Consider the following 22,430-nt stretch of genomic DNA (forward strand, 5'->3'; position numbering starts at 1 on the left):
CCTACCAAACAATAAAAACTATACTTTAAAATGTTATTAACCATCTAAAACACTGTGAAACAAAGTAGTTCAGTTTTACGAATGTCAAGCATTTTCAATAATGGTAACCGACAGAAAATGTATAAGGAGAACATTATCATTTCGAGAACCATCGTCTACACTTCCTAGAGGGGGAGCGAGCGAAGCGAGCTCACCCTCTAGTAATTTTAAATTTTCTTCGCCTCTTGTAATTTACATTATCATGCAAATGTAAGATGTTTATTAGCCGTGGTTAACATGTTTTGAATCATAGAGCCATGGGTTCAGAATTTATCGACGACTAGTTAAGTTTGAGTAGGCCTATGTGGAATGTTGGATATGTGTACAACAACCCGATACTTCCGGGTAATAATTATGGTACAAAAAATACTGCTATACTAAAATAGAAATAATTATTTTCAAACTCACCAGCATCACAAATGACGTAGTATGTACCAACCAAAATTAACAGTAAAATACGTTCTTTTGGTATCATTTTGAAACCAAAATACTAAAATCAGTGTAAATACAAGCAAAAATGTCACTGAACTTATTCCACTGATGGTAATTTTGATTTGCACTAAATAACTAATACGAGAATAAACTAACGAAATGCCAATGATAAAATTAGACGTGTTATGACGTCTGACATTGTTATATCAAATGTACTATAAAATAATATTATTTGTATCATGTTTCAAAAGGTACTTCACATATTACTTCACATCGTTGTATTAATAAAACTATAATTAGCAGAAGAATACAACTGACACAGTATAATATATCGTTTACAGAATGAATGAAATGTATACACAATGCAATTACAATACATAGCTGTCAAATATCTTTTCAAACTCACAATCGAGCTATGACTAGACAATAATACAACAATGAGACAGAAAACCTTCTTTCTTTTTATTTTTGGAGACATTTCTTCAAGTTTAGGCCTATTTGTAGTTCATATTACTAATATTAGCTTAAAGATGTATTGTCCCCAAAACATGAAATAAAGATTCATTTAAGATAACTTTAAATAGGCCATTTCACAGTTTTAATAATGTTAATAACTTCCGTAAAAAGGAAAAAAATTGCTTTCAATTATGAAAATACACATTTTTTCCAGTTGATATGTCAGGCAAATATCTGTTTTCGATTCAAATTTAGATAGAGTGAATAGCTATTATGTGACATTAAAATGGCATATTCAACAACAACAGTTTAAACAAATATTATTTCTTTAGGGGGACAAATAATTTCTTTAAGATTTTCACTCATGAAAACTATTTAAGATTGTAACCGTATTGATTTCAACCCAGAAGAAATGTGCTTCAATGTTATTACTAATAAACAAATAAAAAAAAACACAAAAATTAACTTACATTCCTAATTTCATCATCATAATTAGTGATACAATACATTGTCATTAAACTAATACACAGTAGATATGTAGGTTCTGCTTGTAAGAATTATGTTTCCAATATGCACAACAACATTATTCAATAAATACATTGACCGAACAATTGATTGATATTTTAAAATTAGATTGAGCAAATCTCTTTCTGACACATATTATTCATACCATAACGTTTTTTCTTTAATATGTAGGTTTTAACTAAATAAGTGTAGTGCTATTATATACATTTTAGTTTAATATTATGTAAATTATTTATAAAAAATGAATAAATACAATTTTACATTATAAGTGCATTTATTTATACAAATATAATCTGATGTGTGACAAATGCAGAGTATGAAAAAAATATAATTCTAGAGCCACGAAATATCGAAAACGAAACTGAAATATCTTTTAGTATTGCATCAATGAACTACAATAACATGCGTATGTGAATATTATCATTTCAATCCACTTAAGCCTTGGTGACATAATGTTTGCATTAGCGTGAAGAAAATAACTATAATTTCAAGTCATTTGCGTTGTCACAGTTGACGTAGTAATTCGGTTTTTCTTAAACCTCTTCTTAAAACATTCGTTTATCTACGAAACGATAAAATACCAGTATTATTATAATTGAATTAAATAGCAATCGTACAATCATACAAATACATAATAAAGTCTAAAAGATATATTCTTCGTAAACTTTAATCGGAACATATAATGTGGTAATCTACTGTACAAAATAATTGTACGAGATGTGAGAAGGATGCCTGAGTAAAAACTGGTTTTGAGTTATCGTGTCTTTTGTTTTTACCAAAACTACATACTCCCAGAATATGAGCCTAAATATAATATAATTTGTCATGCGCCACCTGGTTTAGAATATTTTGGGACACTGGTTTTTGTTGTAATCTTACTGTAGGCCTAATCAGCAATAACGGTAATAATACCTCGTTATCAAGTAGACCGTAGATGACGAATATAAATATGCCTTGGCATCCGTTCAACACGTTGAATAGGTAATCAATAAATGTTGTATCAGAACTGACAGCGAATGGTCCAATGAGCCATGTGGTACCCATTAAAGGTAGAAGCATTGCAGTTCCTTTGGCTGCTTTCCTGTACATTTTAATAAGACTTGTAATTAATTGAAATTCTAACGTATATCTAACGAACAATATTCTATAAAGTTGATAATTTAAAAGACATTGTAATTTCAAAATTATTTCTAACCTCAACTGTTTGAGTTTTGTTTTCTCTCCTGTTGATTTTCCTACCATGTTTCCAGATCTTTTGTAGATTGTCAAGACAACGTAGTTCAAAATAGCTGTATTAATCTGAAAAAAATAATACACTTGATTTTGAGTTTGAGGTTTGGATCTCATAATAACAGCAACATTAGTGTATAGGCCTATTTGTTTTTGGTATTGACCACGAACTAATTACGCAGTAATGGTGCGGTGTTTGGTTTATTTCGCATGACCAAAGAAAACAGGTTAAAATCTTATTCGAAAGACAGTATGATCTCAACAAATTATAGTTTGTCTCCAGTGATCTTTCTCCCTCGCCATTTATGCATACATACATTTAACTGTCATGTTAATTGGTCTTACCAAAGCAATACATGCTGCGGGTGCTACAAACGTCCATATCATTCCTGTTTCTGGACTGAGCCAACATCTAGAAAAACAATTTAAAAAAAACATAATTAAAATAACACTACACTAAGAACTTCAGTGATGCATTGGTCATCACTACCTAATTACTGATATCTGTACCGTAATGTAAACATAAACCATTATATAAAGATACAACTTACAGGTTATCGACATTAAACTTAGAAGCAAATGATCCAACAGAAATCGCAACGATCACGAAGGAAACTCCATAACAGAATATGAAATAATACCGAAGTAGGTAGAAGTTTGCGTTACTTGACATAGAAAGCTTAGACTGTAAGTATACTGCTTCTGCGCACATCCAAGTGAATGTATTAAGTGATGTGAAATGAAGAAGAATACTTATGCATTTACAAACAATCTGAAAAACGTTAATAAAATGAAACATGTTGGTTTAGTTTAAATTAGTTTAATATAAAAATAAGTTTTATTTAAACAAGAAATTTTTCTTACAAGAAAGGCTGCTCGACTCATTGACAGTTTTAATTATTGTTTTTCCTTCATTACATTATGCTTTTATTGATATTTTATTTAATAGATTAAGAAACACTGATTATTATCAATACTTTTTGTAAACATTTGAAATTCTCTATTTGGTTACGTCGTTAGTATTATCCATACTTGTTTGCTTAACAATCAGTAAATATCTGAAATGCTCTATATTACGTCGTTAGTTCATGTAATATGCATGGGCCGTTCACGGGGGCTGAAGTGCCTATTATATTATTATCAGCCGATTTTTTTATAGACTCTCTTCTTCCTTCTTCTGTGCTTTTATGTGTGCCTATACACAGTTCGATTTTACAAATTCCCATTTTTTTTGGGAATAAAAAGTAAAGTAATAATTTTGTATAATTTAAACGAATAAAGAAAAAAAAAACAAAAAAAAAACAACTTACCTCATTTTCTGTTTTGTCGATTCCAAATAAGAACAGAGATTGCATTATAATCATATTAATCACCAAGTTCTTATGAATTGAATTGCGCACAGATTTCCACAACTCTCTAAGAATTAAATGTCAAATTATTATGTTCGTTTACGAATATACTACGTTGTTAAAATATGCCTTACGCATTAAAAATATAATAAAATCGAAACTTACGAAAACGAGAAGTACATGATGAGTGTTATCACCAAAGCAATAACTGATAGTTATACACAGACTGTTGACATTAAGCTTAGAGTTTCACTGTTTTCAACAGAAACCTTTAGGGATAAATATTTTATAATTAATTATGAAATTTTGATAAACTACAACATAATAAGATTATTAGATACAAAGATTAGATTAAAGTAAACTTGGCGTATATTTTTGTGTTGTAAGGTTTACTTTCTGCAAAATATAATCTATGCAATCGTATGGTGGTTAAACATTCGTGATACACACTTTTTGGGTTAAATATGATTTGGATGGAAGCACTAGCGAAACACGAAAAAAGTCGAAACAAATATTTTTCATTATTTTGCTAACTTACATTGTCTGTTGTAACTTTCATTAACACGCTAAAACTCGTTAGATGTTCAGAATAACACGACACTTGATCCAGAGAATACGACGTGGTTACCATGCCAGCATCACTCCAAGTACTGTACAAGAACAATACCAGAAGGCAGCATTGTTGATTCACGATAACAAATATTTAGTAAAGATAAGAGTATAAACACTGAAGAATAGAACATGTTTATGAGTTCGATTCTAGAAAACGGAAATTATTTCAAGTAGAACACGAAGTAAGACAATGTCAGGTAACACAAAACTTTGTACGGAATTATACGAGGATATTCTCCATCTTGTGAAAAAGATCCTCTAACCGTAATGCATAGGCATTGCAAAAACTTACCTTCGTGTTTCGTCCAAGAACACGCAAAACATCTCCCATTTATCCTTGTTAGTCACTGAGGAACTCTAGAAGAAGATTAATTAAACTACTCATTAAAGAACTTAGTACATCGTTTGAGAACAGTAGGGGATTACCCCGGTGTACTAGTACACATACAGCCATTGGTCATAACTGGGCCCTCTCTGGAAGACCAGTCTTTGACTGAAGAGGTTGCCCAGTATAAATATATATAAGAAATTCAAAGTTGCTGTACTTACAATTCGCTTGGTCATGGTAAATTCTATTTTCGCTTCCAAGGGCATTTGGTCATAGAAATCGTAAACGCTACATGAAAATACCATTCCGTTGAAATATCTAAATGCAATGTTTGCTTTAAATCTGATGGCAAGAAATTCAGAAAAGTAAGATATAGGATTTGTTTTAAAGAGTAAAAAAAGAATTATTCTCATTTAGAAATCATTTTTTTAATCTACATATTTAATAAGACTTTATATAAAGAAATAACTTACAAATTAGAAATATCAACACTTTCATTTACAGCTTCATTCTCGCCCATTGTGTTGTTACTGTAAGATGCTATAATTAGCATATCACCTTGAAGAAAAATAAATTAAAATTACAAATAATAATTACCAAAATAAAATAGCGAATCTATATTCTTAGTCATAAAAAGAACATATAATACAAAATATAGAGAAAAGAAGCATGAATATGTTTTATCTTTTTCAGAAATTGGTCAAGAAGCCGTATGATTAATAATTATTACCAAAAAACAAGAAGAATGAATGTATGAAGTGTCATTTGTAAAATAAAGTAATAACAAATAACATATAGAAATAAATTGAATAGAGAAAAGAAAAATGAGTTTCGTCTGATTAGCAGCATCAAAGCATTTGGCTTTTTTCGGTTGTGTTATTGTGTCGTTATGTTACTTTAATTTAAATTCGAATTACTATGCTCTTCATAGTCCTTTCATATTAAACTATTGTAATTGAAAGAATGGCACGATCACCATATTTGGAAAAAATCTCAAATAGACTTAAATAGATAGCAAGTGATGGGTCTAATCAAACCTGTATTTTCAGCTATAATTTTCAGATCAAAATCCAGCTGATTATCGTCCTGTTCCAGACTGCTATTAACGGATATCTTGCTCTCTCTCACTACTAATCCAACTACAAAAAAAACATAAATATATCATCATGTCTTTCTAACAACACTACAAGACACTTCCAAAACCTGATTGAATATTTATTTAGTTTTGATTTGAATATATACTTTTTAGGAAGCTCAAATTGGAAGCTCAAATAAATAAGAACTTGCCATATGTTTCTTCCTCATAAACTGTCCGCTCCATTGCTTGTAAGTTCGATATTTCGGATAAAACTCCTTGTTCAAACTCGTGGAATTCAGTTATGAATAATTCCATTGTCTAAAAAAAGAATTAAGTATGTTACAACTTTACAACTAAAACTAAATCTACTAACGGAATTATTCTTATTCTCTAACGATCATGCATAGATTGGAATTATTTGTTTAATTGTTACCTATTGTGTTCATAAATACGAACTATTTACGAAAAGTAGTCTAAATTTGTTAAAAGAGAAAGGAATAAAAATAAAATATCATTAAGTAAAAATAGTATGTTGTAAAAAAATAAACTGTAATCATCCTACCATTTCTGTTTCTGAAGATTCCACATCGAAGCAAACAAAAAAACCCAATAATGATAAGCTTATTAAAATTAAAATAATTATATAAAACAGCATAGTTAGTTTATTAACACAGCTAAAAATCTACCAGGCTGGGAGTAAACAAGGAAAATTCTAAAAACATAGGCTGAGAAAAGCATTTTTTCAGATTGAAATGTGGCTTACAACAGTTAGTAGAACTTTTGTGGGTTTATGCCTAAGTTTTTGGAATAGTTTTAAAGCTGTTAGATTTAGTAATAAATAACTTATTGTTAAGAATATGAGATTCATCGACGAATCATTGCATCATAACAGCTGTGATTTAAGACTTCCTTCTGTTTTTTTTGTAGACCATTACACTCAAGCAACACAAACATCTAATTAAAGATTAAATAACAAAATATATTCGTTTAGTAACCATATTAAGGTTCATCTGCAAAAAAATTGCAAAGAAGCTGATTTCAACGGATTTGTGCAGGTATGGGTATACAGATATAACCAAAAAAAGTAAGGAAGAATAGGAGGTGGGGAAACATTTTTTGGGGGTGTTAAAGGTCATTGACCTCATTTTATAATCCTAAAATTGTATCTTCGCAACAAAATATGGTATATGGTTGAGCTTGGTGTCAAAATGCACAAACTTATGCCAGGAATTAAATAAAATTAAATTGGACCCATATGACCATATCTTGACCTTCAAAAATCAGGTCAAAGGTCAACATACCCATTTTTTGGGTTTAACACATACTTATAATGCACTATCAAGTCAAATATTACATTATAAAGTGCATGTCAACTGATTTGTGTAGTTATGGGTATACAGATATACCAAAAAAAAGTAAGGAAGGAAAATTATTTTTTTTTGTGTGTTAAAGGTCATTGACCTTTAAAAATACTAAAAATCTTCGCAACAAAGTATGATATAAGGTTGATCTTGATGTCTTGGTCTAATCAAACCTGTATTTTCAGCTTGAATCTTCAGATCAAAATTATCGTCATGTTCGAGACTGCTATTAACGGATATCTCGCTCTCTATCACTACTAATCCAACTACAAAAAAAACATAAATATATCATCATGTATTCTTCTAACTACACTACAAGAGACTTCCAAAACCTGATTGAATATTTATTTAGTTTTGAATATTCACTGCTAAAGACTCCAGTTTCAAACAGTGGTTTAATTTGACTATATACTTTTTAGGAAGCTTAAATTGGAAGCTCAAATACATAAGAACTTGCCATATGTTTCTTCCTCATAAACTTTCCGCTCCATTGATTGTATGTTCGATATTTCGGATAAAACTTCTTGTTCAAACTCATGAAATTCAGTTACGAATAAGTCCATTGTCTAAAATTAAGTAAGCATGCTGTAAATACTAACTAACAAATCAACTTACTAACTAAACTTTGAATGATCTACCAGGGAAGAATCCGATTGTAATTTAATTTAACTCTCCCCTGGATCTACAAACAGACTTATCCTTATTATATGAAGATCACGCATGCTTAGATTGGAATTAATTTGTTGTAATTGTTATTGATTATTGTGTTCCTAAACACAAACTATTTATTAAGTAACCTCAATTTGTTAAAAGAGAAAGGAATGACATAAAATAAAATAACATTAGGTAAAAATAGTATGTTGTAAAAAAATAAACTATAATCATCCTACCATTGCTGTTTGAAGAATCCACATCGAAGCAAAAAAATAATTATGATAAGCTTATTAAGTAGGTTATACGTTGGTATTTGTATCAAACAGAATAGCTACAGTTTACGGCCAATAAAAAAGGCAAATCTGAAAACATATGCTGGGGAAACATTTTAAAGAGCTTTTTTCTTGGGTAAAATAGGATCAGAAAGAGACGCAAGGTTAATTACAATCGTTGTTGATATTACCGTTGTCAACACACTTACTGAAGACAAGCTACTTTTATTATAACTAGAGGGTGAGCCGATGGTTTTCGGAATGATAATGTTCTCCTTATACGTTTTCTGTCGGTTACCATTATTGAAAATGCTTGACATTCGTAAAACTAAACTACTTTGTTTCACAGTGTTTTAGATGATTAATAACATTTTAAAGTACAGTTTGTACTGTTTGGTAGGGCCCTTTGGGGAGGCGGAGGTCATTTGAGGGAGGTGCTTATTCGAGGGATATATGTTAAATTTTGTAGTTCTAATAATATGGTAACATTTATAATCAAATGAAATCCTCTAATAGATATGAAAAGTGCTAAAAAAGAATAACAAATGCTTGGTAAATAGTAGATAACAGTGCGGTGAATTCTACTACAAATAGTACCGTATAATTGTGTTGTTATAAATATGTGGATGGACGTTTATTAGATAGTTGGGTTGGGGGGGGGGGGGGTTATTATTCAAAGTGATGTTTTATTGGAGAGGCGTTTATTCAAATGAATACCATCCTAATAATTATTAATACATTATTTAATTTAATCATCTTTTGAAACTAACTGCCGTGACAGAGTGGGCCCAAGAAAGAAGACATTATGGTACGGCTAGCAACATGGGCAGACATCTCGGTCCTAACGGGACACAGGAAGATAGCCTACAGTTATACCTGCAAGCTTACTCAATAAAACTCAGCTATCGGGATTTCACTCGAAAAATGTCTTATCATCAAATCTCCCTATGTAATTTTATAATACTATTCCCCACAATATATTCTGATTCTTTATGGCGTATATTTAATTTGATCTTTATTATTTGCAGTATAATTCCTATTATTTAACTACTGTACCTTCAAACACGCGCCGCGGTATGTTTTAAAATAAACAAAAAACTGAAATGGCTATGATTAATGGCCTATCAAAAAACTGAAATGCCTATGATTAATGGCCAAATATATCTGGTTTTTTTTTCGTCTTCCAAAGGGACACTGTATTGATTGATGGAAAGTGCCTGTTTCCAGTTACCTTTAGGGTCAAATCTATTATTTTAACTGCTCCCTTGTGTATAAAAGAGAGAAAATATTTGAAACCAGGTTGTTGCAAGGTGAACTTATCTTAAACCCGGAAATTACTTTGACCTGGAAGAATTGAAATTGAGATGAAAATCTAATGTTGAAATCATAAATTGTGTTAAAAAACTCGTTATAATATCTTCCTAAGATAGAAATATGGAACAATAGCGTCGCCGTGAACACTAATGTTATCAAATCTACATTTCGCGGTACATCTCAGATAGATAAGGTAGGTATCCAAGGCGGAGATTTGTACCGAAGTTTTTGCATTGTGCTCGCCTATGTCAGAATTAACCATAATTTATATATAGATAACTGTTTTGCACCGAACTCCAGTCAATATTTATTTTACGGTCATGAAATGAAACAAACTTTTGTTAAGTCACTATTTGTGATACATTCTGGGATATAAGCAACAAGGCCTCTTTATAAGACGTCTTGTGTAGGAGGCCTATTTAAAGAGACAACAACGGAGTACCAAGTAAGTGGTATGTGTTTTCCATTATTTTGTGGATCTAAAACTTGAACTTACGTTCAACGTTTATTGTAAACGTACAACTGTTTGAATTGTTGGATGAGTCTGTAACTGTAAACGTATACACATGTACTCCTAATCCAATATTAGATTGGAATGTTGAATTAGGAACTGGTGATACAACAAAGTCGTTTGAGTTGTCATTTGCAGTTATATCAGTGGAGTAGTCAACTGATGTGGAGACTGTGGTCGTTTGTATTGTAACATTTACAGGACATTCCACTGTAGGGGATTCCGTATCTGTAACAATAACAACATTATGGACATTTTAAAGTGAGCATTGTCAAATGCAATTGTTAAACGGAAGTGGTTTTCGTAATAATGTACTATATTTCACAAACCTTCAACATTTAAGGTAAAATTGCAGCTCGCTCTATTGTTATAAGCATCTGTAACATTGAACACAAACAGGTGACTTCCAATCGCAAGAACAGAGGGAAATATTTCTATTGGATTTGGGGAGATTTCCAATGGTTGGTTAGAGTTGTCCGTTGCACTAATATCGGTTGAATAGTCAACGGTGGCCGTGGAACTATTGAAATCAGTGACTACTCTCAAATTGTCAGACGGACAGATAATAATAAGCTTTTCGATATCTAAGAAATAGACGAATTGCTTGAGTTAGATACACGTTATCCATCATAATACAAGGCCAACTATGAATTGGAAAATAATGTCATATTTTTTAAACAGTAAACAAAATGTATCAAACTATCATATTCACACGAACACACTGTACTCATTGGAAACAAGCCTCTGGGCTTAAAGGGCCATCCCCTGCTTTCCATGCTTATTTTCTTGTCTAGTCTTGTATTTTTATATTTAATGTTTCTCTTTTTATCTCATTTACATTATACTGTTTTATATATTTGTACTGTATTTGGAAAGCAATAAATATTACTTACTTACTCTAGTTCTAGAGCTTTATTCACATGTACTTTACATTGGTTATTGCGTGAGTGGCACAGTAAGGTTCGTTAGCTTGTATTACATGGAAGACTAATAGCATATGAATGCTCAGGTGTGTATTATTATTAGTACGCATACAATCCTCTAGTATTTTATCTTATTTTCGTATTTCGGTAGTGCGTGAGTGAGAAAATTAGATAAATTAGCTTCTATTATATTGAAGATTAATTAGCATATGAATGCTTAAGTGTGTAATATTTACGCATAAAGTCCTCTCTATTATTTTTTTTATATCTTTCTCTTATTTTTTTTCTCTTTTTCTTTTCGGTAGTGCGTGAGTGAGACAATGAGATACGTTATCGTCTATTATATGGACTAATTAACATATGAATGCACATGTGTGTAAAAAGTATACCATCTTTACAAAGCAACAACACAAGAGAGTTGACTACAAATACTTGTTAAAGTTGTTTTTTTTTTCGTTTCTCCCAAGCAGCTCTTGAGTTTAATTAAAGGGAATTTAACAATTTAAAGCTTGAAAATATCTAGTGTAAATCTACACTATGTAACCAATCATTACTTACTTTTTTCACATATAACTACCACATTTGGATGTGAACACCGTTTATCACTCCAAGTACCACTGGGTTTATGCAGAACAACACAATCTCCGTTATTGTTATATTAGGTTCACCTTCTTTCCAATCTAAAGAAACGTAAGTAAACAAACCACAATGTAATCGGAACTGCTTTAGTGTTTAGTAAAACGAAGCACACATACCTAAACTTAAAAAAACAAGGCCAACAGCCATTAAGTCGCGTGCTACAATGCGTAGTGATACCGGACCGACAGACAAACAGACCGACAGACAGACAGACCGACAGACAGACGGACCGACCGACATAGTGAACTATACTGACCGAAATTACTGAACATGTTTAAAAATGTTGAAATGTTTAAAAACATTTATATTTTTTTAATTTACACGTGCGTAGTCTGTCACTTTTGATGTGCTCGTATAACGTAATTTCGAGTTGAAAAGTAAGTCAAGAAAACAGAAATCGGGCAAAAAGAGTGCGTAATAACATTTAACGCGCAGTGCGCGCGCAAAAATCTGCGCACTCATGGCAATTTTGTAAACGCTTAAAATTGCCTGAAACGTACTCTTATTTCATCGAAAATAAATTTTGAAGATTTTAGGCGCGCGTACGCATGCGTTACATGCGCTACGCACGTAATTGTATTGCCATATGATGATTTATGTCCTGAAATTTATGAGTACCAAATTTTATTTAATTGTGATTCATGGTTGTTAAGATATGATTACAAACGTGATTTCGTTAAATCGTGCGTAGACCGCGTAATTTTTTATTGCGCACCGTGAAAACATAACCACATCGATTCCTGGCCATAAGGAATATTCTGAGAAAAATTGATTTAGCTAGATTAAACTGATATCAAGATAAGGTCATAAAGCGATAAAACGCATAGTGATACCGGACCGACAGACAGACAGACAGACCGACAGACAGACCGACAGACAGACCGACAGACAGACAGACAGACAGACAGACAGACCGACCGACCGACATAGTGAACTATAGAGTCGATTCCACGCGACTAAAAGGATTCGAAAATTTAAAAAAATAAATAAAACTGACATAATCAAAATACATTTTGTGTCTTAGTTGTTATGATATCCGCCGTATTTGATCTTAAATATTATTAAATCACACAGTTCTGTGCAATAAACTGTCTTGTTATTTGTAACCCCCTATTTAAACACAAGAAAGGTAGAAGAGCAACATGGATATCTCCAGACGGGAAGAGGCAAAATCAGATAGACTATTCTAGTGCAAAAACAGATGAAGCATAGTATAAAGAACGCTCGTACATACAACTCTTCGGATATTGGCTCTGACAGTACCCTAGTACTAGCAAACATCAACATGAATTTTTTAAAACGTTCATTTAAAAACCACAACAACCAAGCGTATAATGTAGACTGATTAATAAGAATGTTGAAGAAGACTTCAGATTGCGATTAAACCAAGCCTTTGAACCTCTCATACAAACGGAAAACGAATATTTAGATATAGAAGAGTTATATGGAAAATCCAAAATAATAACAAATAATACCACAAAAAAAGTAATAGGATATAAGAAACGAAAACCAATCAGCAATATGCCAATAGAATTTGAAGAATTATGCGAGAAACGAAGAGAAACAAGACTAAAGATGTTAAGCAACCCAAATAATATAGAAATAAGAGAGCTATACCGCCAACTAAACAAAGATGTAAAGAAGGAGATTAAGAGACGCAAAGCGAAGGTAATCGAAAAGAAAGTGAAACAACTAGAAAGTGACTTCAGGTTGAATAACAGTCACAACCTGTTTAAAACAGTCAAAGAACTAGTAGGAAAGCCGAAAAAAAATCACTAACTAAGCTAACTAAAAAGGGAAAAGTTTTAAAGCGCTGGGAAGAACATTTTGAAAAACATCTCAACACGGAATTCTACCAAGAACCAGCAGCGATAAATAACATAACAGTGACTGAAGAAGTGGTAACCCCACATGAAAGATTGTCCATCGAAGAAATAGCGTTAGCAATTAAATCACTAAAATCTAGAAAATCACCAGGAATAGATGAGATCACCATGCAGGTGGAGCCCAATGCAAACGAGGTCATACACATGGCTTCAGTCGCGTGCTAAAGTTAGTGTTTACCGACCAACCGACAGACAAACCGACCGACATAGTGAGTTGTACAGTCGCGTTGCATGCGACTAAAAATTCGAGAATATTTAATTGTATCTGGGAAGAAGAGATACTACCAACAGATTGGCAAAAGATGTTAGTTACACCAATACATAACAAATGAGACAAGCTCGACCCATCAAATTATAGATCGATTTCTTTACTTTCAATATCCAGTAAAGTATTCTGTAGAATAGATAATAATAAATAGGATAAAAGAACCATTTGAAGCAACGTTAGAAGAAAACCAAGTGAACGCAATTTTTGTAATACGACAGATAATGGAAAAGGCTAAAGAACACCAGGTACCTGTACACTTCTATTTTATTGACTTCAAAGCTGCATTTGATACAATACAACGTCAAGGATGTCTTCTATCACCAACACTTTTTAACATTTTTCTGGAATTTGTTATGAAAGATCTAAATAGTATTCAACGTTCATTTGATCAGAACAGCAACATCTCACTAGACGTAAGATACGCAGATGACACCACCCTAATCTCATGCATCTTTACGAAATTACAACTGTCGACCGAAGCGCTTGAGATAGCGTGTAACAAGTGGGGTATTCTAACATCACAATAGACAGCAAGAATGTTGAGCATGTACCAGAGTTCATTTTCTTATGCAGTGTAGTACCGGGCACTTTTGCGACATATGCATAAAAAACGTGGTGTCTAAAAAATATATGACAGCAGAAAGCTAAACACATTTGAAATTATATGCCAAGAGCAATACTCGGTGTTACGCGTTGAGACAGACTAAGAAATGAAGACATAAGGGACAGATAAGGAACAATCTCCGAAATAATAATTCAAAACAAACGAATACGCTGGTTCGGACATGTGATTAGGTGCAGTCCAAACACATATGTTAACAGAAGTTACTAAACATACTTTAACAAAAGACCAAGAGGTCGTCCGCCAAAGAGATGGAGGATCAACTAAAAGATGATACCGGCTTACCTCTACTAACAGAACGGAACGCGCTATAAAAGAAACCGCTGGCGCGATAAAAACAACAAGAGGATTACGCAATTAAGTCAAGTCATTATTAAATCATCGTTTAAAGGGGTTCTGATGCCATCGTTTATTTGGGGAAGGTGATTATGGAGAGGTGCCATGGGATAATAAGGAGTTCTTCCTACATAAAACATGAATAAAACCTTACTTGTAAAGTTTGCAGTCATCTCAGACAGCCACTCAAAAACGCCTTCTGTGTTTATATCATTGTAGGAAATCCAAGCTTTATTTGAATTGGAATCCTCAGTAAATCGTTTAAGTATCCATTCGTTTTCTTCTGCACTTGAAATTTCAACCAAATCACCAGTAAAAGTCTGGCATGTACTCCTTTTAGAACTCCACGTATCAGCTGTGTTCGTGAGCCAGTAACATTTTGAAAATACGGCATTGTAATGCCATCCTGTCGGACACCCTGACGTGTTTGGAGAGAAATTAATTAATTAAATAATGTTATTATTATCAAAAAAAAGCCAAAGATATGAAAAAAGGAGCTCGAAATTCGAATTATATTTTTTTATACTAATTAGTAAAAAGATTGCACAACAATCACCCGACCACTGAAATGGCTATGATTAATGGCCAATTTTTTTTTCGTCTTCCAAAGGGACACTGTATTGATTGATGGAAAGTGCCTGTTTCCAGTCACCTTTAGGGTCAAATCCATTATTTTAACTGCTCCCTTGTGTATAAAAGAGAGAAAATATTTGAAACTAAGGTGAACTTATCTTAAACCCGGAAATTACTTTGACTAGGAAGAATGCGTTTAGATTATAAATGCATAGCTTGTACCCACGTTTCCACATGTTTAGTTTTTCCACGTATTTTTACATAAAAAAAAACAAAATGCTGTGGATGACAAAACATAAATTCAAACAAACCAAACATGTACAGAATTATTATCAATTTTATTTTTCCTTAACATTGAAATACATTTTAGTTGTACTTTTAACTATTCACATTACACTATTGCATGATCGGTGTATGATAAGCTTAACTAGATTCTGATTGATTTTACTGTTACTTCAAGCCACTGCTGCTGGATCCATTATAACAGTTGACTACTTTTGTACAACACTTACAAACAAATCAATCCAGCTTAAAATGAAAGTAAAACTCTATCTTAATATTTGGTGTAAATTAATTGTGCTATAAAACAAAGTGAAATTATAATAACAAAAGTGCAAAGTGCATACGATAGTGAGTTTAAGCACAGGGGAATAATTATTCACCATCATTTTTTGTTTAGCTCAAATCGCTTTTCAAATTTTTTTAAATTGGTACTTTTAAATACCTTATTGTCAAAATCTTTAAAAACTTGTTCCTGTAAGAACACAAGTATTTGGTACTGTTTGGGATTAGACAAGTCCCAAACAGCCCATTAATAATAGGACCATCTTAATTATGCCGGCATCACTACAATCAATAGCCTCTCCATCGGCCAAAATGAACCCACTATTGTATTTATCTTCATCATCGAAGCTGACATCACAACCAGGTTAGGTGGCTCAGATCGTTTAGAAGTTGGTTTGAAGTTTTTCGCCTAAAATAATGAATGACCACCAACATTTTTAGACCTTTAATTTTAAACAATATATATGGGTAGGACTTCAGTACAACCAAATTATTTATTTTAGCCAGTCTTTATACCTAAAATTAATTGGAAATCCTTTGAATTATTTGTTTATTTGTCTTTGCTTACAATGGACAGACAAACCCACAACAATACTCTAAAGTTATGCCAGAAACAGCCAAATCCCCACTATTCCATCTAGCCAAAGAACACAATAATGGAAATTAAGTATACAGTATAAATAACAACATTTAGTACGTACCTCCACTAAACTTATCACATCTTCATGCTGTTTTGTGCTTTTTAGGTTGACTGCCTTTTGAAGCTGTAGCGAAACCAAACAAACACTTTTGTCACTGTCATCATTCTATCAAGAAATTTAACATAATTAGTATAATTAAATATAGACTACATACAGTTTGCCATCTTATATAGTTGTTATACAAGAAAATGCACGACAATTCAATTCAGGTATCCAGAGGCTTCTGGGGTGGATGCTAGGTTGAAATTAGGCTGGGTGGAAGCACTTGAAATAAGCTCTAAAAAATTACATCTCTGCTGTATAGGTAAAATACATTCTGATCATTTAAACTAAATTATTAGAAACCAATCCCATTAAATTAGACATAGTTCTAGATCCATAAAACAATGTGTATGCTTACATTTTCTGGCTCTGTATTCATCAGAATGTTAATCATCTTTTGCATATTTTCTTAAAGTTTCTCACAGTTAGTTCAGCCATCAGCAAGAAGAACTCTTTCATTATCTATAAAAATAAGAAAAAAAAAGTTAATAGGCGTCATGTAAACTATCTAATGTATTACAATGAACATTTTTATTCCCTGTATTATATTAACTATCTAGGTCGTGCCCACAGATGGTTCTCGAATACATAATGATTTCAGCGTTAAAAAACTGGCGATTTCAAATGTACAATAATGCAGGACAATAATACATGTCGTTTACAGGAACGAATAAATAGACACTGTGATTTATGTACTCAACTAAAATTAGCACCCTGGGAATTACTTCCGAAAGAGAAACTTGTTACAAAATGAGACCAATTGTTTTAAAAGTCAGATTTAAACTAACTTATTTTGTGTTTTGTATGTAACATTATGGTTGAGGGATGGGAAAGAGGATGGGTGCAAAGAGGAACAATTTTTAATTATATTTTTTATTTTGTAACGAAATATTAATTGTTTTCATGTTTTACAAATAATATACCACTAAACACAGTAAAACATTGCGATGTAATACTTTGTTGAAACTATCACCGTCGTAGTCGATTGAAATAGTACAGTACATGTAACGATACACTACGACGTATGTTTATATATAATGTTAAACAATTTTTCAAAACCACCTCTATTCGGGGAAAATCATAAATTTGATTTAATCGTCAATAAATATTAAATTATCTAACTCAACTTAATTAGTAGGCCTAATGGTTTTCAATTGTTTCTTAGAGCCAATTCATAATTAAGTTGGTTCCTACCCTACCCACCAAAGTTGTTCTGCGTTTAGGGCATGTGATGCACCGTATAGGCTTATCCTCTACTGGCTTTACAACGCTACTCATGCCAGGGCAGTGAGGGAAGGGTGATGATGTGGGTGGTTTAAATGCAATAATAAATATTTGTACATAATATACGGCGACTGAAAACGCTAGCTCATTATCCGTTTAAAAAAATTTATATCCAACCTCTGCAGTACAGATTGGAAAAAAAATGGATCGAATTTCTGTTATGAGTATACAGTACTTGCCTTTACGACGCCTGAGGGAATAGACACTTGTGTAACAGAGATTGGAATGTTCCATTCATCGCAAATCAATACATTTATATAAACGTATATTAAATCTATCAAAATAGTATTTTTTAAAGAAAATCGGCCTGTCTTCAACATTATGATGCTGTACTCGAGCTGTTCAACCGGTTTTCAGCCATTAAAAACAATTATCGTAGGAGGAGATAGGAAAATGCGAAGCCTCCTCGCATTTTTGTGGCGGGTATTTTTCAAGATGGACATCCATTAGACAGTGTATACCACGATCGAAAAACACCCCTATTTGGGGCAAATCGTTGAACCTAAATTCGTTTTAATCGTCAATAACTAATTACCGAACTCAATTTAATTAGTAAACAGGGTTACATCAGGTGGTTAAAATCAGTACCGACAGTACGAACCAACTTTATATACCATCGAGTAAACATTCTAGAAATAACGCGCGATTTACCGAATTTTGCCCTTACGTAAATTTATATATAGATTAATATCATTCAAATAGGTTATGGTAACAACTTTGACATTCTGTGTGTGTGTGTTTGTTTTTGAAAAACAATGTGATGCGCCCAGGTACGGTATAACCATACAAATGTCATCATGACCATTATAAAGGCACATGATAATTATTTTTTTTGTCAAATAAAATTTGACAGTCTGGACCAAGCATTTCAAGTTTAGGTAACGTAGTCATACGTATGCCATTTGATCACGCACATTACAACACAAACAATTAAAAAATGTTCAACCTCCTAAAATTAAAATTTGTTTCAATCACTCACTCATACATTAAGATACTACATAACAAAATATAGCATTATGAAATTACATTAAAACTCACTGGTTTTAAGGATAGGAAATTCTGTGACAATGGTATGTACATAACCATCCTTCAATAGTCTTAGCCAGTCTCTTCTCTTGGCAAATGTTTCTCTCTGCAATCTTGTCAGTTTTGGTTTGTCCATATTTACTTCACTGTACTGCTGCTTCATTATACCAATTGCTTCCTGATATGTTTCTTCAGTATCATCACCTTAAATTAGAACAAATAATAATATACTGTAGTGTTAATATAGTGGAACTGAAAATTAGAATATAGTTCAATACAACATTTGAGTTAGATAATTACATAATTAGAAAATTGATTGGGCCTAGGCCCCTAGGCCTATACTAGAATTAGAAACACACTACAAAAAATATTTGGATTTAAAGTACGCTGTGGCTAAAGATACGGTACCGTATTCTAACTTCTGTTTACTAAAGGTACGGTAAAATTGCATTACGTCATAATCAGCCAATGGGGTTCTGGTACGTGTGTGACGTCATCATATAAGGATTTTTTTTCATATCGCGTCTGTTGTATCAAAGAACTTATAACACAAGAATCTCCTGTTCGTCCGAAGCGCGTAACAATTTTGAAAGGCATTGTGGGATAGAATAGAGCTATGGGTGGCGCCATTGTGAGCCATGGAGTAGGGCGCCCGCATCAAATTAGAAAGTCAAAATCATAGAGGGGTTCTGCTAATGCTCTAGGGGGGATAGAGTAATTGACTGAGGAGAAGGGCGCCCGCATCGAATTAGAAAGTCAAAATCACAGAGGGGATCTGCTAATACTCTAGGGGGTAGAGTAATTGACTTCCTAGTTTGGAGGGGGCGCTGCTCCATGCTGTGAAATGGCGTCGCCCAGTTTGACCTTTTAACCCTGGACTTCCGATACTGTGTTTTGAATGCAAATTGAAGAACAGGAGATTCTTGTGTTATAAGTTCTTTGGTTGTATGTAGAGAATTCCTGTCGCCGGCGGCGCCAGGCTGCATGGATGTGTGTGCGCTGATGAGGGTTTTATTTTTATTCCAAATGGCCTTTAGGTCTATGTTTTTTTATTAAACTTTGTTTACAATATGGTGACCATAAACAACAAGCAAATGCGGACAATAAAGGGGCCCTCAAATACTATGATTTTTAGACAGTAGCCCCAGGGCTGAGTCAATCATCAGCGCACACATGCAGCTGGCCCCAGCCTGGCATCGCTTTCCCTACACACAAACAAACTCATATAATGAGGTTATAGTTCGTAGTAAGTAGGCCTAGGCCTCTTTTGAAACGGTTTTCTGTATTCTAGAATTAGAATCAACATGTTTTGGCTTTTTAATAATAATAACAGACGTAGGCTACATTTAGTTTTTGTCTTACACGACGGCGATAATAGCGATAAATGAAGCATAAAGAAAATGCGGTTGATACTGTTTTCGCGATATGAAAAAAAAATCCAAAGTCCTTATACGATGACGTCACACACGTACCAGCTGGTTATGACGTAATGCAATTTTACCGTACCTTTAGTAAACAGAAGTTAGAATACGGTACCGTATCTTTAGCCACGGCGTTTAAAGTATCAACAGTAGTTCATATTGAGAAAATCACTACTAGGCCTAGTACTACTATCTATTAAGTTGTGCCTACTAACACCGGCTACTCTACTTTAGCCTAGGCCTGACTGAGGAAGGAGCCTACATGCTTCTAGCCTAGCCCCCCCTACTATACTAGCCTAGCTCGGCCTAGCTAAGCTAGGCCTAGAGTAGTAGAGGCCTGGTATGGCTGAGGCTAGGCCTATGCTAATAATATAATAATTATTACAATAGAAGACGAACAAATGGGATCCTTACGTGTACACATCATTTTCTGTGTATTTAATTTTAGTAATACTAAACCGATCATGTGGATAAGAGTATTTAATTGTGTAGAAAGAAGAAGACGATATGAGACGTCATGACAGTTGATTTTTTTTTTCAAACAACGGCGCCAGAGAGAGAGGTCAGCGGATCAACCTTCTTTCATTGGTTTATATCTCAAAGCATGTGATCACATGGGCCACGAGGGCGGACTTTCAATTTGTCTTGTTTTTAGTCTAGTCCGTACTTTTTGTCAAATATACGCCCCGGGGTGCGATTTTTTTTTTCGTACATAAGTTGGGAACCCCCTCATGAAACGTCACAAAATAAACATGAATAATTCATCAGTTTAAATGTTCTTGTTCCGTGTGCACCCAAGCGTATAGCAACAAGAAGTTATTACACAAGTGCGGTACGATTCTAGGCCTATCTCCGCGCTGTTGTTGCGGCGTGCGATTTCATAGAAGAATAGCGGTGTTTTGTGTGGATTGTCGAAATAATCAGCCTTTAGTTTATAATAGTGTTTTTAATAATTATAATGTATTACTAAAGAATTACGTGTTAAAATTATAGTTTCTATTAATACTATTAGGCCTAGGCCTAATTATTAGTCTCTAAACATATGTCTATTCTCGTAGAGCTGTGTGTGTGTGTGTTATAGGTATGACACAATCCGAGTAATAAGTCAGCAAAATTAAACAATAAACATTACACAAAAATACATTTTTTATTCTCGTGGGTCTAATCTTCCCATCTCATGTGTTCATATACGCGCATTTTTAAAGTTCCTTTGAGTACATGCATTGTTTGATAATAAAATAGCAGAATTAAAAAAAATACAGTACACAAATTATACACATTCTTTATTCTTGTGGGTCTAAGCTTTCTTTGGGCTATGTCCAATGAATTACTACTTAGTTTAATGTCTTGCCTAGCTGTCGATTAGCCTCGACTCGACACATTTTGTGTGAAGAAGAGTGCGCGAAGGCAATCGCGTGAATTGACTTAGAATCCTAGGCCTACTGTAGAAAGTATCGTATCGCAGTTGTGTAATCGCTTCTTGTTGCTATACGCTTGGGTGCACACGGAACAACACATTTAACTGATGAATTATTCATGTTTATTTTGTGACGTTTCATGAGGGGGTCCCCAACTTATGTACGAAAAAAAAAATCGCCCCCGGGGTAGTTTTGTTGAGGGACATTTTAGGGGAAGTTTATTTGAGGGAGGTGTTTATTTATGGGCGGAATTTATTCGAGGAAAAAGTATAAATAAACGCCCGGGGCGTTTGTTTGAGGGATTTTTTATTCTAAATAACGTTCCACTGTGGGTGAGAGAGGAGTTTATTCGAGGCTGGGACCAATATAAGAGCGGCAGCGATTATTCGCATAAATGGTGTGTCGATACCAATAATACAATTGATAGGTATAGAAGGTTAAAATTGAATTCCAGACAAGTCCAAGTTTATATTTATATAAATCATAAGGTATTTAGTTTTTAAAGCTCCACATGTTTAGCGACCATAGGATAAATTCAACTCATGGCCTATGAATGCTAAACATGT

General features: G+C 33.3%; 2 protein-coding genes across 2 annotated transcripts; both read right to left on the reverse strand.

Annotated features, from left to right (window-relative positions):
* Positions 1–1,757: 1,757 nt before the first annotated feature.
* On the reverse strand, positions 1,758–4,037 carry LOC140044269 (adhesion G protein-coupled receptor E2-like). The gene is made up of 6 exons (XM_072088750.1): positions 3,993–4,037; positions 3,234–3,454; positions 3,028–3,094; positions 2,648–2,751; positions 2,365–2,533; positions 1,758–2,014 (listed from the first exon to the last, which is right to left on the reverse strand). The coding sequence occupies exons 1-6, from the start codon at positions 4,035–4,037 to the stop codon at positions 1,940–1,942; spliced, it is 681 nt and encodes a 226-aa protein (XP_071944851.1). The 3' UTR covers positions 1,758–1,939.
* On the reverse strand, positions 3,991–6,300 carry LOC140049273 (uncharacterized). The gene is made up of 8 exons (XM_072094119.1): positions 6,259–6,300; positions 6,009–6,110; positions 5,445–5,529; positions 5,193–5,313; positions 4,936–5,000; positions 4,570–4,681; positions 4,197–4,300; positions 3,991–4,098 (listed from the first exon to the last, which is right to left on the reverse strand). Exons 1-7 carry the CDS (start codon positions 6,290–6,292, stop codon positions 4,247–4,249), a joined length of 573 nt encoding a protein of 190 aa, XP_071950220.1. The 5' UTR covers positions 6,293–6,300; the 3' UTR covers positions 3,991–4,098; positions 4,197–4,246.
* Positions 6,301–22,430: the final 16,130 nt, after the last annotated feature.

The sequence above is a fragment of the Antedon mediterranea genome, chromosome 1 (assembly GCF_964355755.1).
Source record: "Antedon mediterranea chromosome 1, ecAntMedi1.1, whole genome shotgun sequence".
NCBI classification, from domain to species: Eukaryota; Metazoa; Echinodermata; class Crinoidea; order Comatulida; family Antedonidae; genus Antedon; species Antedon mediterranea.